This window comes from Cynocephalus volans, chromosome 17, assembly GCF_027409185.1.
Source record: "Cynocephalus volans isolate mCynVol1 chromosome 17, mCynVol1.pri, whole genome shotgun sequence".
Classification (NCBI taxonomy): domain Eukaryota; kingdom Metazoa; phylum Chordata; class Mammalia; order Dermoptera; family Cynocephalidae; genus Cynocephalus; species Cynocephalus volans.
The window spans coordinates 44300975-44316169 of NC_084476.1; the positions used below are offsets into that span (position 1 = coordinate 44300975).

Here is a 15195-nt window from a genome sequence, read left to right on the forward strand (position 1 = left end):
GTTAGTTCATTTTCCTTGGTGGGGTCTCTGTACAGAGTCCCATGGCAATGCATGGTATCACATGTCAAGAATGGCATGATTGAGTTAACATGGTTCCCTTTCTTTCCTTATAAAGCCATCAGAACCACTACCTGATATCCTGTTCAACCATTAACCCATTACCTCATGAATGGACTAATCCAGTCACAGGACTCGTGATCCAATCACCTCTTAAAGCCCCACCTTTCAAATACGATAATCAGATTACCCACCCTCTTACCACTGTTACAATGGGAGTCAAGCTTCAGTGAATTTTGGGGGGACATTCAATCACAGCAGAGGACAATGAAAGACTACAAGACGGAGAAATTGTGTCTCAATAAAGGATCACCATCAGTTCAGCACAAAAAACATTTAAAGCACTGGAAGTGAATGTTTGTTTTAACACAGTCATGTGTCATCCAAAGAAAAATCTCACAAATAAAGTGAATGGTTGAATTGGGTAATATAATTTTGGTTCAAAATGAAAGTATCAATGCAAAATGAAAAAATTATATGATGTGACTAAGTAAGTACTCTAATGCATGCATACAGAAGAGAATGTCCTTACTTGGGAGATGCACACTGAAATATTTTGATGTGAAACATCATGTTTCCAACTTACCTTCAAATAGTTCAGCAAAAAAGTCACCAGGAAAATTTGTTTCTATGTTCACTCTACTTTACTGTCACCTTCTCCATCAGGCACAGCAGACACACTGTGTAGGCCCATGCAGTGGATTCAATGGCACCCCAGAATCACTGAAGCTTAATCCTCACTGTAACTGTTGAGGGTGAGAAATCCTATTATGGTAATTGAAAGGTGGGGCCTTGGAGAAGTGATTAGATTCTGAGGATCATGCCCTAATAAATGGATTAATAATGGTGGTCAGGATGTGGGCCTGAGGGCTGTAAAAGGAGAGCACGTGAGAGTCTTTCTTTCTCTGCTCAGCCATTTTCTGCCATGTGAAACCTTTGCATTGCTGTAAAGCCACCACTGAGAAGACCTTCACCAGATGTACTCCCTGGACTTTGGACTTCCCAGACTCTGAACTCTGTCTGTAGGAGGTAGGCAACATCTTCCTTGAAAACCAAAGTATCTTAAGGCCAGGTTGGCTGAAACTGTGATTGGCTTGAGCACACCACTGACTGGAAAAAAACTAAAAGGTGTCTAAGACCAGTGGGTTGCCCCATAAACCCTAACCTGCTAGGAGAATGCACAGAAAAAGTCATACTTTAAGCAAGATTGATAGAGGACAGTGCCTGCATGATGTACCTTGTTATGGGCACTCGGACAGATAATCTTTGTTTTTTGATCTAAAAGATGGTTAGATACAGGGCCTGTATGTATGCAATACTGGATATATGGATGAACGAGTGAATGAATTAATGAATCTCTCTCTCTGCAGGATTGTTTTTCTCCCTCAGGGATCCTGTGTATTTTATCTATACTTACAGTATTTTCTGCAATCAACATATACTTGCTGGCTTTGTTATATACCGGAGAGCTGTAACAGGGCTCACAGTTCAGCCAGGGAGGCAAAACAAGTTCATAGTTTGTAGAGTAGAGTGCTACATGGTGAAACAATATAAAGAAGAAATAATGGAAGCAGGATTGGGACAGTAATTGACAGGGTAGAAGCTCAGATTTACCACTTTGAGAAAGAGATTGGGTTTGTCTTTGAAGGAGGAGGAGTTTGCCTGCCAGCAGCAAGGCAGGGCATGACAGGAAGAAGATGCACACCTGTAAGGTCATGGAGTAGGGAAAAAGTGTGTCCAGCTTTGGAAACTGTGAAATTTTGGAAAACAAGTGGAATTGACATGATCTTATTATAGGCTGTACAGGAAGAAGGGAAGGTTGAGGTAGGAAAGGCAGGAGAAGGCTGTATGTAGAAGGGCCTTACCAAATGCATTAAGGGATTTGCACTTAATACTGTAGGGCTGAAGAACCAGTGAAGAATTTTAAGCAAAGCAACATGATCAAAACTGACTTTTAGGAAGTTCTCAAAGACAGAGTAGAGTGGAGTAAGATAGAGGAAAGGAATCTGTTGGAGACTATTGCAGGAGCCTGCTGCTGTACTCTAGAATTTTGAGGGATTCAAAAAGCTACTATAAGATGAGTACTATGGTGTTAGGTTCAGATGGGGGAATAAAAGGTGTCCCAGGCAGAGGAAGCAGCATGCCAGAGGGCTATGTGCTCAGAAGAAGACTGGGTAAGAGTAAACAGTGTATTTTGCACAAGGCACTGGGTACATCAAGAAATTAGTGGGAAAGGAGGCTAGAAATGTAGGTGGGGGTGGGGTAGAAACAGGTGAGATTAGAAGCCTTTCAATGGTAGGAGAAGGGGTCAGTGCTTAACTAAGTACACCTGTGGAAGTGTATAGTGAGGTGGAGATGTAAAAGAATCTTTCTTTGGGAAGGTAAATTGGATAAGGCTATGCAAGGATCGAGTGGAATGGGGCATGAGGCGATAAAGAGGCTCATTCAAAGTTTATTTCAGCAGTTCACAGGGGTAGTGAGGTGCATAGGAATGTTAGTGGCAGGTGCATTGTAGCTGACACAGATAAGACAGGTATCAATTGGTAACTGAGGATTAAGGGTGAAAAGTCAAGCACAATTCCAAGATTCTGACCGAGGATGACTGAGAGAATAATGTTGTCATTGCAAACAAGATAAAGTCAAGATGAAAAGCTATTTTATAGGGGTGGAGATGATAGATTTGGGTTATACACATACATGCTCAGTTTAAGGAGCCAGGAGGCCACCTATATGAGGCAGGCAATTGGAAATGAAGGTCAGGAGAGAGGTTAGAGCCAAAGATAAAAATTTGTCAGTAACTTTCATAGAGGAGAAGTGAGAGAAGTCAACAAAGGAAATATAGATTCAAGACATCAAGATCCCACACATCGTTATTTAGAAATAAGTCAGTTTTTGAATTTAAAACTTTTAGTTTATATTTTTAAAGCAGAAGAAGATGAGATTGGTCCAATTTGGTGTGCATCTTTTAATTGAAAGGGATTAAGTATCTAAATAAAAGTATTAAAGTATCTAAGGACTCTCTTTCTTTCTTTCTCTTTTGTATTTGAATTCTCTTGCTTGTGTATGTGAATTTGGGGTTTGTTTGTTCCCTAGGTGGTGGCTGTGTGGAGTGATTTGTTCTGAGAAGCAAGTAAGTTGATGGATATGGATATGGAACACCCAATTCTGAGTGTGCTCTTTGTTTTGGAATATATACAGCAGAGCAGTTTTCGTGCAGTATTGAACTTTATAGGTAATTTTGCTGTAATATAAATGTTAAATTTCACTAGATGTGCATCTAAATGACTTTTGCCAGGGTTCACCATTATTCAAATTGAACAATTTCCCTTAAGATTCCGGGAGAGATTTTAGTATAAAAGCACTATAATTTTTGAAGTGATACAATCAGTACATATGATAATCAGCTATTAGTGAGTTCTGATGGCTTTCACATTGATTCTCTTTGTTACAAAGTAGAAGTAGAGCAGGAGTCAAGCCAATATTTTTATTAGGAGTCAAGCCCCCTAAATTCATTCCCTTTTTGACCCTGATATCCATCATCCATGCAAAGATACCTTAAAAATTAGTTTGACAACGTAACATAGAAAAAGTGAGGTAGATTGAATGGTATTCCCGTTTCTTCACTCGCTCTCTGCACTACCATCATACATCCATAGTCTTTGTCATGTGACTTCGCAGAACATCTCACTGGAAGGTATGTGTGCAGGGGTATCCTTTCCTATCACATTGTGTTATGACAATGTTCCAGTCTGAGAAGAGGCCTTTAAATACATCATGTGGTTCTGCTTCTGTACCTTACACTTTTGTCATTGCTCCTGAAAAGAGCAGTTCCAGGTAGCTGCTGGTCCATTGAGAATGAAAGACAGGTGAAGCTGATCTGAACCCACCTGTCTCCTGAAACAGAACCTCCCCAGGCAGTCCTCAGGGAAAAACAAATGAGTATTTGTTGTTGAAAGCCATTCAAATTATAAAGGTTTTTTTTTGTTGTTGTTGTTATGCAGCAAAAACTAACTAATATCAATAGGAAGTTCCAGTCCTTCAATCCTCCCCAGCTGGCCTCACTGTGGATATGTGCAAGCAGAACAGTGCCAGGTTTTACATCTGATCCATGTGTCTGTCCTTCAGAGTCTACTTGCCAGTGAGTAAACCATGATTCTCAAATCAACTTTACTGACCATCTCAAAAATATCCAAGTTTTGAACTTTAAAAATTATATTTAAGTCTAAAATGTATACAATTGTCTACATTTTGGAGAAACATCAAATGAATATCATGGGGAAAAGAAATGCTGGAATGGTCAGGGGTGAGCAATTTTAGATTTGTATTTTGGTCTAGTGATGAGTATCTTTAATATCATCATGAAGACGTCACAAAGGATGAGAACACAATGTCCAAGCATTGTTCTAATCCAGTCTTCTTGCTGAGAGATGTAGACACTTGATCTTTACTTCTATGAGTCACAATTTCTTCATTTGTTAATCAGGAAAAAGAGATCCAATTACCAAAGAGAGTTTGTTATGCTGACCACATCAAACGGAGTCGTTGAAAACTCTGCAGTGTAACACAAATGTCAGGTATGCCAGTTATCATCATCAAATATACACAGAAGGGTGTTTTGCTTTTTCAAATGCCCTGTTAAGTTCTGAGGCTATTGTTTATCCTAAAGTACATTCCAGAGCTCTGGACCAGGAGCCAGAGTACTGTGAGTTCTAGTTTCAAATTATTTTCTAGAGTAGTGGTTTTACTTTGTTACACTTGACATGTTGCTTAGGTGATCTCATAGAGCATTTTTACTTTCTCAGCTATTACAGAGTGAGAATAACCAAGTTTGGGTTTGCCTGTTGTGGACCAAAAATGACTGGTTTCAGTCTGTCAATCGTTCTTTGATATTTAGAATGGGTGGAAGCATCACTGAAAGGGTGAAGAGTGTAGAGCATTAAAAGATCTTTGAATGTTGGAGATTCTCAATGTTGGCAAGTCCCATTCCAGCCCTCACAATTCTTCTACCTTATCATCCTTAAACTCATATGGGACTACATATGAGTTTGCTTACCTACCTAGAACTCCATATGCTGCCTGCTTATGGGGTGAGCCCTGCCTTCTTTCACTTACTAGGACATACCACTCTGAATACTTTGACATCAACTTACTAATTTGCTCTTGAGCTCTCTGGCTGCCATTAACAACAACAACAAAAATGAACATCACAGTGATTGAGTGAAAGCTTTGGAACCAGATTGCTTTTGTTCAAATCATAGTTTCTTTCTCAGTAACTGTGTGATCTTAATGTCTCTTTGTCTCAGTTTCATCATCTGTAAAATGATAATAATGATAGTATAATTACCTCATAAGATTATTGTAAGGAGTAAATGAGATAATAGGTGTAACAAGTTCAGAATAGTTTGTTTTTCCACCAGTCAGAATGAAATACCATCTAACATATGAAGTACTGAGTACAATCCTTAGTACTTAGTACTACCTTAGTAGTAGGGTAAAGTTTAGATTAAAGGCATTTTGGATCCACTCTAACAAATTAAAAACAACCTTTAAAGTATCAGTTTGATTCCAAATAGTATAACTACACTCCTGAACAAAGCCCCCAAATATTTAAAGAAATAGAAACAAACAAATATACAAATTCCCAAACCTCCCATGACAGAACCATGTAAAATTCATAATGTATGGGATCCAATAAAAATTACCAGTTGTGCACAAAAGCAGGAAAAATTCATTCCATAACCCAGAAAAAAAAAAGAAATATAGAAATATTCAATATATACTTAAAAATTCAATATAAATATACTTAAAAGTTACAAGAATAACAGAATAAATAGACAAGACCATTAAAACATCTACTATAAATATATATGTATAAGAAGGAAGAGATGAGCAAATCAAAAGGAGATATGGAAGATATAAAAATGCTCAAACTGATGAAACTACTCTTGGGATTAAATGCAGATTAGATATTGCAGAAAAAAACATTAGTGAATTTGAAGACATAGCACCAGAAATGATTCAAAATGCTAAATTACTAGAAGAATTTACAATGTTGATCGTCATGCTAAAAATGTGAGATATTACATTATGCCTCTTGTCCTCACACTCTTATGTTTTCCATCTTTTTTATCTCTTGCTTTAGTATTGTTGACGTCTGATGCTGCATCTTCAAGTTCACTGGTTCTCTTTTCAGCTTTATCTAATTGGCTTTTAAATTAGTCAATTGAGTTACTAATTTTGGTTATCATGTTATTATAATTCTAGACTTTGAGTTCTTTTTCATATATGCTATGTCTTTATTTTGTTCTTTAAAATAACTTCTAGTTATCTTCCCAAATTCTCAATGTTGTTTTATATTTTCTTGATAAAACATATTTTAAAGTGTCCGACTTATTAATTACAATATTTGGAGCACCCATGGGTCTATCTCTATTATTTGTTGTTTCTGTTGTTCTAATTCTCATCTCCTTGGTGTCATACACACACACTCACATTACAGACATTGTATTGGAAAAGCTATTTGATGATAAAATTTCAAGCCTCAAATGATGTTACCTTTTTCTGAAAGCATTTTTTACTTACTTCTGGCAAACACTGTGTGAATATCTATTTGGAATAATGTTAATCCAGTTTCAGGCATTGAGAGAATTTGAGGCTGAGCATCAGTATTACAAGGGCCGGTCTGCCTCTGTTTCATCATTACTCCTGGGATGCAGCCACTCAGGGCACCACCCCAAATTATGGGAGTTGACTAGTCTCCACCTTCCCAGAGGGTCCCAAACTCCAGCTCTTATTCCCTTAGACTCACAGTGCATTGGAAAGAACTGCTCAGGCACTCTACTTTTCAACTGTCTCTTGAGTCAGGAAATGTCCCCAAGAACAAAGCAATACTAAAAACCACACTTGCATCTCAGGATTTCCATCTTCTGGACCTTGGCTTGATGATTCTTCAATACCTTGTTTGTTTCTGTGATGTCCTAACTTAGATTTAAAACTTTCCCCAGATTTTCTAGTTTTGCTACTTAGGAGAGTTAGTCCCAGTCACCTAATCTGCTATTATTGAGATAGTTTCTTTTTTGAAAGATCCAAAGTAAAAATAAATAATTATAATAGATACCACTGGCAATAACACTTTTTGTAGACAAGGTTCTGCTACTCAGTACTATTTTTTCTTGAACCCATACAGTATAATTTTAGAGTTGGGAGAAATCTTAACGACTACCTTGTCCTGACCTTTGTTTTACTCAGGAAGAGGAAGTGATTTATAGAGGAGTAAGTAGAATGGGATTGTTAAGTCTAACTATACTGCCCCACAGCTGTCCATACAATACACCTATTTAATAAAATGAAGAAAGCCACTGTTGAAACCATCAGTAGCAAGTGCATTTGACAGAATGATTTAAAATAGTCTCTGAAATGAGGAAATGTATACTTTCTAGAAACACTTTAATGATCCCATCACTGCTGTTCTATCGTGATTTCTTCTTGCCTTTTTAGCAATTTTCCAGGGAATGTTTTTGCTTCCACAAATCAAAAGATCATTCTTAATTCATAGCCCTTTCAACATTAGTAAGAGACGCTTCCCTACTAGTTGTTTTCCTTATTTTTTTGCAGGAATTTCCTTTTGTCAATGTTGCTGTTCTCTTCTTGTTCATAGTCTTATGGCAGTCAATTTTCATTTGATTATTCTATATGGACACCATCCCTTCACTAGCAGCATTTCCTCTCACGTCTTTCTTCATTAAAATTTAAATAAATTTCTCTCAATTATAGGGTGGCAGGTCTTCATTCCCTAATAAAACTTGTTAAATCCAAATGATCCTTTCAGCTAAATTTCAACAAAAGATAGAAAAGTGTTTCCAAATCAAGTAATTATTATGATGCATAACTGACATGTCCTGTGTGTCAGAATATGATTAAGCTGCATGTTATTTATTGGCTTCATCATTTTGTCTGCATGAGTGAAGCTTAATCACTCAGTTGCTTTCAACCACATTTAATTTATAAACTGCCATTCTAAAAAAATTTCTATCATGCTTCAATTTCTATAAAATGGTTAAAATCTCAGAGGAAGAAAAATATTATAAAGCCTGAATATAGGATTATAGGATTATTTATAGAATGTATCTGGGTTTCTGGTACTTCTGACTTCAAAGCCTTGTATAGAGTATATAAGAACGCTGCTGTTAATCATTCTCTCTAACTGAGACCACCGGAGAATTGTTTTCTAGCTTAGTGCTTGAGCTAACTATTGTAAATCGTCTCTTGTGAAAAACAGAAACAATCATTATTGTAGTTTTTCAGGAATTAGGTAAATATACAAAATCAGAAAAGGGATAGAAATAGCAAACTTTTATGACTATGACATGAAAGAAGTGAAAAGGCCCTTGGAGAGTATTAGACTTATGCCTAGTCCAATGTCCTCTTTTTGTAGATGGGCAAACTATAAAGTTCCAGAGAACCGTGTGACTTACTACTGTTGATGTTCACTGGCCAAAGACCACCAGAGAGACTCATAGTCACAAGAAGATGGGCTTATTACTTGATGTAACAAGGGAGACTGACCCCACGGGCAAGTGTGAGGTAGGATAGGCAGGTGTTTTTTTCTGGCTGAACCTGTGGCTATAGTTGTCCCCAAGGCAGTGGCAGGGGAGTTTCCAAAAGAAACTGCCTCAAATTGTCCCAAGATAGGGCTGGTTCAGATTGTAAAGAAGGAAGCCTGGGTGATTGGTCCAAAGCAGTTATTAGGGGAGCTTACATACAGAGGGCTGTAGTGTCCTAGCAATAAACAGTGAAAGAAGAGATGTTCTAGGACCCTAGGTATGTCCACATTTAGGGAGTTGGGTTATGGAGTTTATAAAGCAGTTTAAGGAATTTGGCTCAGGGCCAGGGCTAATTTCTACAAGTTTGGTGGCATGTTTGATCTTTCAGTGTTTTAGGCAATAACCTAAATAAGTTTATCAGTGCCTGGGAATGTTCAAGGCCCCGGATTGGGTTTGAGCCTGCAGAAGAAAACATATTGCTGGCCAGGTCACAGAGTGGCCAAGGCACTCTGTGTTTCTCTGTCAGGATACAGAGAGAATGTGGGAGGGGGAGGGGAGTGGGGTTTGAGGGACCCTACAGCAGTGCTTTTTTCTTTTCTTTTTTTTACTTTGTTGCAGTACTGTTTATTTGCACTTTTGAATTTTGTATCTAAAGAAAAAACTTTTAAGGAAATTTCTTTGGAGGATTATTCCAAAAATGGCAGATAAAATGTTAAAATTCAATTGTTCTGTTCTGATCTCAGCCAGATGTCTCCATTCTATTGCAAGTCCAAAGGCAAGAGAACAGAAAAGTAAGAACACTAAAACACTAACTCCCCAAATACATAAGTCAGTGCCATTTCAACTTTAAGCTGCCAGCCTATTCATGAATTTTGGTTTCCCTGATATTAGGATGTTAGGGGTTGAGGTTAGGGCTTGGTATCCCTTGACTCCAGGGAGCACCTATCCTGTTGCCTTCTATGTCAATGGCATCTCCTGGAACACTACTCTTGTGTGAAAGACGCTCCCTAGAGTTACTCAACACAAGCAAGCCCTGTGTTCAGGTACGAAGCATTTGAAAACTTTAGAAAAGAGATATAGCTCCTAATCTCTTCCATCAATGTTTGGTTAATGGCTTTTGCTCTTTTGCTTTCTAATATTGGCTGGATTCTGGAAAGGAGAAACACAGTGCTAGGTGCAGAGTGAGAGTGGCTTCCCTCCTTGGCCTGTGTCCCCCAGTGCTTCCTGATTTTGGACAGGCCACTTACTAGCCCCCAGTGTGGTCAAATCCTGTATGACTGCCTCTTACCCTGTGTGTCTTTGGAGATAAGCAAAGATTTGGGAGCCAGGTATGACTTGCAGTGTGACATAAGGCCAGCCGCTTAAGGCTTTGTGAAACATCTTCAGGCCATGAGTATCTAGAAAAGATTACAGGACTGGAAGTCACGTCCTCTGAGTCCTGTAGACCTGGCTTTTCCACCTATTGGGCAACCCAGCCTCTTTGAACTTCAAGTTGTGTATTATTACTAAATGTATAATTAACAGTGGAAGTTAATCTTGCTGGAAGCTTTTCTTACTCTGTTAGCGTGGCCCTCTCTGCGGGAGCTCAAGTTTGCTTCCTTGTCTAGGCCCATGAGCTGGGAGCTAGAGGGCAGGGGGAAGAGACTGGGTGGGGCTGGGACGAGCCACACTGCCCCTAACTTCTCCTCCCCTCTAGGCCTGAAGACTGGCGGTGGGACATCAGGTGGCTCCAGTGGCTCCTTTCACTACACCTTTCATGGGGACCCCCACGCCACCTTTGCCTCCTTCTTTGGTGGCTCCAACCCCTTCGATATCTTCTTTGCCAGCAGCCGCTCCACTCGGCCCTTCAGTGGCTTTGACCCAGACGACATGGACGTGGATGAAGATGAGGACCCATTTGGCGCCTTTGGTCGCTTTGGCTTCAATGGGCTGAGCAGGGGTCCGAGGCGAGCCCCAGAGCCGCTGTACCCTCGGCGCAAGGTGCAGGACCCACCCGTGGTGCACGAGCTGCGGGTGTCGCTGGAGGAGATCTACCACGGCTCCACCAAGCGCATGAAGATCACCCGGCGGCGCCTCAACCCCGACGGGCGGACCGTGCGCACCGAGGACAAGATCCTGCACATCGTCATCAAGCGCGGCTGGAAGGAAGGCACCAAGATCACCTTCCCCAAAGAGGGCGACGCCACGCCTGACAACATCCCCGCCGACATCGTCTTCGTGCTCAAGGACAAGCCCCACGCGCACTTCCGCCGAGATGGCACCAACGTGCTCTACAGCGCCCTGATCAGCCTCAAGGAGGTGGGCCCAGTCAGGCTGTGTGCTCGTGCTGGGAGGGGGACAGGGACGTTCCCTTCCCTGCCACCAGCTGGCGCATTCTTCCCGGCTTCAATCGTCCTCCTCCCTTCCCTCTCACTCTACCTCACCTTCTCACTCTGCCTCGTTTTCCCCAGGCACTGTGTGGCTGCACCGTGAACATTCCCACCATTGACGGCCGAGTGATCCCTTTGCCCTTTAACGATGTCATCAAGCCAGGCACCGTGAAGAGACTCCGTGGGGAGGGCCTTCCCTTCCCCAAGGTGCCCCCCCAGCGGGGAGACCTCACTATCACTTTCCGTAGTGAAATGCAAGCACAAGTCCTTAAACAGAACTTAGCCTGCTCCTAGGCCATGCCTGCAGCCAGCTTAGGATCCATTGCAGCTATAGTGACAAACCTCTACCTCATGCGTGCACAGACCTGTGTTCTCTGATGTTGGCAACGTTTAAAATGCAAAAAATTCCCACAATTTCCAGGCAAAAATTTCTGTGCCTGACCCACCTTGGAGTGAGACTGTCCTGGAGAAGGAGATAGGTAAGGAGAGCCAGCCCAGGCAAACGGCAATTTTCATGCTAAATCTTGGAATCCAGTTCACGTTCCATTGGTGAAGAGCCACCTGAGGATGACATGAAAACACAGAGAGATTGTTCATCCAAGTCCATAAGAGCTTGTCCTGGTTTGCCTCTGGGCCTTCCTAAGATAAGACTTTCCCACTGTTCTCCCTTCCCTTCGGCCTCCTGACAGGGAGAGCAGAAGGCAACAGATACTGCTTTACCACTCATTCCACCCTGAGGCCAGAGTGTCCTGCAGTCAGGTGGCCGAGGTAACTCCACACACATCACATACCTTTGTATGTGTTTTGAATGTATGAGAAATGTGAATTGTATGAGAAATGAACCCATCACACTAGCCTGTCTGAGCCTTCTCTGGGGCTGGGAGAGGAAGTGCTTCAAGGTAACCTTGAATGGGACCACTGAGCAAGAGATTTTCTTGGGGCCAGGAGGGTGAGGAGGAGCCACAGCAGCCTCCCAGCCCACTCCCCTGCCCACACACTGCAGAGCTGGAAGTTTTCTATTCCTGCTGCTCTAGAGGATGAGGGTAGTGAGAGGGAACCTGCAGAACTGCTACAGAATGTCAGTAAGGCTGAGCTAAGTGGTCAGGTACAGGGCAGGGCTCCCCAGCCTCCATCAGGAGGGGAAGGGGCTCATGTGGACAATGTTACTCACCATACATTTAGAGTCACAGTTTCTCTCCATTGTTGTGAATGCAGGGCCTGGTCACCCCCAAATTTTCAGTTCCCAATTGTATGAGAAATGAACTTACTTGTCTCTTACCCTTCTTGGAAGGTAAGTGGGGGATTTCCAGAAGTATGAGGCCTTGTAATCCTCTTGCCCCTACAGCTTTTATTTATTTATTTATTTATTTATTTTTTTTGTGACCGGTAAGGGGATCACAACCCGTGGCGTGGTGTCGCCCGCACGGCGCTCAGCCAGTGAGTGCACCGGACATCCCTATATAGGATCCAAACCCGCGGCGGGAGCGCTGCACTCTCCCGAGTGCGCCACGGGCTCAGCCCGCCCCTACAGCTTTATAGAGTTCAAGGCTGTGAGGGAGGAGGAGAAAGTCTGTCCCAGGGTGGTATCTCTATCGTTTTTCACTTTGGAAAGCCCCTAAATAATTTAAGGTGTTTTTTTCTGTATTTTTCTTTTGATACTCTTATGATAAAAATCAAAATATTTTACAAATTGGACATTTGAGCAGGAGCAACGAGACTGGGATGGGGGTGGGTGAGCAGTGCCACTGTCAACCTCCGTGCAGGGCTCTGGTCACCACTGAGAAGCCCCAGCAGGGCCTCAGTGTAAGCTAGAGCTGATCCCTCCCTTCCGGTAAGCCCAGACTCTTGGGATTCTCTAACCTTATGCCACTAACACAGCACAGATAGAGACAGCGCTTGGCTATTAGAAGAACAACCATATTTTGGGAGAATAAAAATCCCTCTCAATGAGAAACAAAGACCTTTCTTTTCATAAAATGTGCTGGCATATGGACTAATTGATTTTTCTCTAATGGTATGGAAACATTTCTTTGCTAGACATCCTCGTCAGAGGGGATGGAGAAGAAACTTCCAGCTGACTCAGTGACATATATCTACAAAGACAAAGCCTGGAGTCACGGGGAGGGTGGTCCGAAGAATCTGGCTCTTGGCTCATGCTGATGGGACTTGGCTGTGGACATGGGCTTTCTGGAGGATGTGGAAGGGGATTGACTCCGATGCATTTGCTGAACTTTGAATCTGACAATTTTGTGGTGATGTTTCTCACCTTGCTGTCTCTATTGGGACAATGCTGGCCCTCTGAGCCTGCTTGATCATTTCTTGATGTAGCACTTGTCCCTTTTCTTTGATCTAGGTAGAGTGACTTGTCACAAGACTGCCAGTGTAAAGACCTGCCTGGGCTGCTCCCCCTTGTTCTGATTTTCCTTGCATGTGGGAGGTCTTTGCTTAAACTCCAGTGGCTTCCCCAGGAACAGGCCCAAGACTTGCATGTGCCCTGAGCTTCAGGATCACCAGATCACATAACATCAGCTCTATTTTCACCTCGGCCTGGGCTCTGCGTGGGGGCTGGTACTGACTTGGAGTTTTGCAGTGGCCCTTCCTGACCCATATCTCTTTTCTGGGACTGAAGCCACTGCAAAAATCTTGGTTTTTCCCCCCCATTTTTCTTGTAGAAACCTGTCCATCCTGTTGTAGGAACTGGTGGTGTGGGGGTTGGGACTTCCTTACAAGGGTCTCAGGTAATTCACTGGCCTGGGCAGTATGGCTGTTTCCTCTGGCTTTAAGGGTCCCCCAGTTATGTTTTCCAGGCTTGCCTGGTCTTAGGCATCAAGCTGAGAATTAGTCTTCAGTACGACATGAAGAGGTCATGGAGCCAGTGATGCAGGAGCAGTTGGGTCCAGTGACCACATCTGCTTAGGCAACAGAGAGGCTCCTATGGGTGATGGTTGGAAAGGAGAGAGATAGGGAGTCCAGATCTAGTTACAGAAAAGACCTGGAGAAAAAGATCATACACAGCCAGTGGTGGGGGTGATAAAAAAAAAAAAGAAAGCAAACTTGTGGCAAGGGGTGCCCTGGAGCAGAGGAGAGATAAAGTATCCTCTTCATTATCATGAGTAGGAAAAACGGGAGAGGGAATGTGGGACCAAGGGCAGAGAGGCAGTAGGGGTAGGGCTAGTGATGCGGTAAAAACCACAATAGGGGTTGGGGGCCCTTGGGAAATTAGGGTAGAATAAAAGGAGGGGAAATGAGGTAGAAGAAGACAGAGATGAGATGAAGTGCTGTGAATGACAATGGCTCTCCATAGGGCCCTCATGTCCAGAGATTGTTACCGAGGCCAGTATTAGAGAGGACTCTCATATAGATGCTGGTGATTGCGTCTCTGTAGGAACCAGAGTACAGTGGTAAGAGCTGGAGAGATCTCAGGCACAGGTGCAGCTACTGGTCTTTCAGAGGGTTTGAAGAGAGGGCGGAGGCCAGAATTTGAGATGACACAGTAAGAGAAGCTCTGGAAGCCAAAGGGAACCAGAGAGAGCAGCATTTTCCACAGGCCTGCCGAGCAGCAGATGGTCAGCTCTTGTGGTTGCAAATGCACGTACCTCACAGCAGGTGTCTTTTTTTGTTTTTGAAAGAAAAAGTTGTTTTTTATTTTTTAAATTAAATTTAATTTTCATGTATTAATTTTTTAATTAATATTATTTTACATTCTATGATGTTGTTGTGTAGCAGTTGGAGAGAGGGGGAGAGGGGAAAGGGGAAGGAAATGTGATGGAAGAAGGAGGAAGGGAGAGTGGGATTGAGGCATGTGGCATCCCCCTCATTCCCACAGAGGAGACCAGGGAGTTACCAGCAGTGGCTTTGTCATTGCCCGGCTGGGTGCAGATGTCAGGGGGGTGTGGCAAAAGCCCTTGCCCTCCACCACCCCAGGGCCCTTCCTGCTGCGGCTCAGTGGTCATTGCTGGGCTGGTTGTGTGTGTTGGGGCGGGGAAGGGCGTCAGGCCGAGGACCACGGCAGGTGTCTTGACAAAATCTGTGCTTTCCAAGATGCTTGTCCAAGAGGCTGCAGGAGATGGAAGGAGGAAGCTGCAGTCAGAAGCAGAATGGGGACAGGAAGGCATGGTAGGTCTGTCAGGGGCAGGAACACCTGCATCATACTGTCCTTATGTATTCCCCATATCTCCGACATTATGGAAGATATTCCCTTCTCATCCTATGGCTTTCTTTTTTTT

The 15195-nt window shown here is 42.6% G+C and overlaps 1 protein-coding gene across 1 annotated transcript in view; it reads left to right on the forward strand.

Annotated features, from left to right (window-relative positions):
* Positions 1–11263, forward strand: part of LOC134365599 (dnaJ homolog subfamily B member 5-like) — an 82724-nt gene extending 71461 nt beyond the window's left edge. Inside the window, exons 7-8 of the mRNA XM_063081694.1 lie at positions 10297–10898; positions 11051–11263. Coding sequence (XP_062937764.1) covers positions 10297–10898; positions 11051–11263 — 815 coding nt within the window. The remainder of the gene's footprint in view (positions 1–10296; positions 10899–11050) is intronic.
* The last annotated feature ends 3932 nt before the right edge of the window (positions 11264–15195 follow it).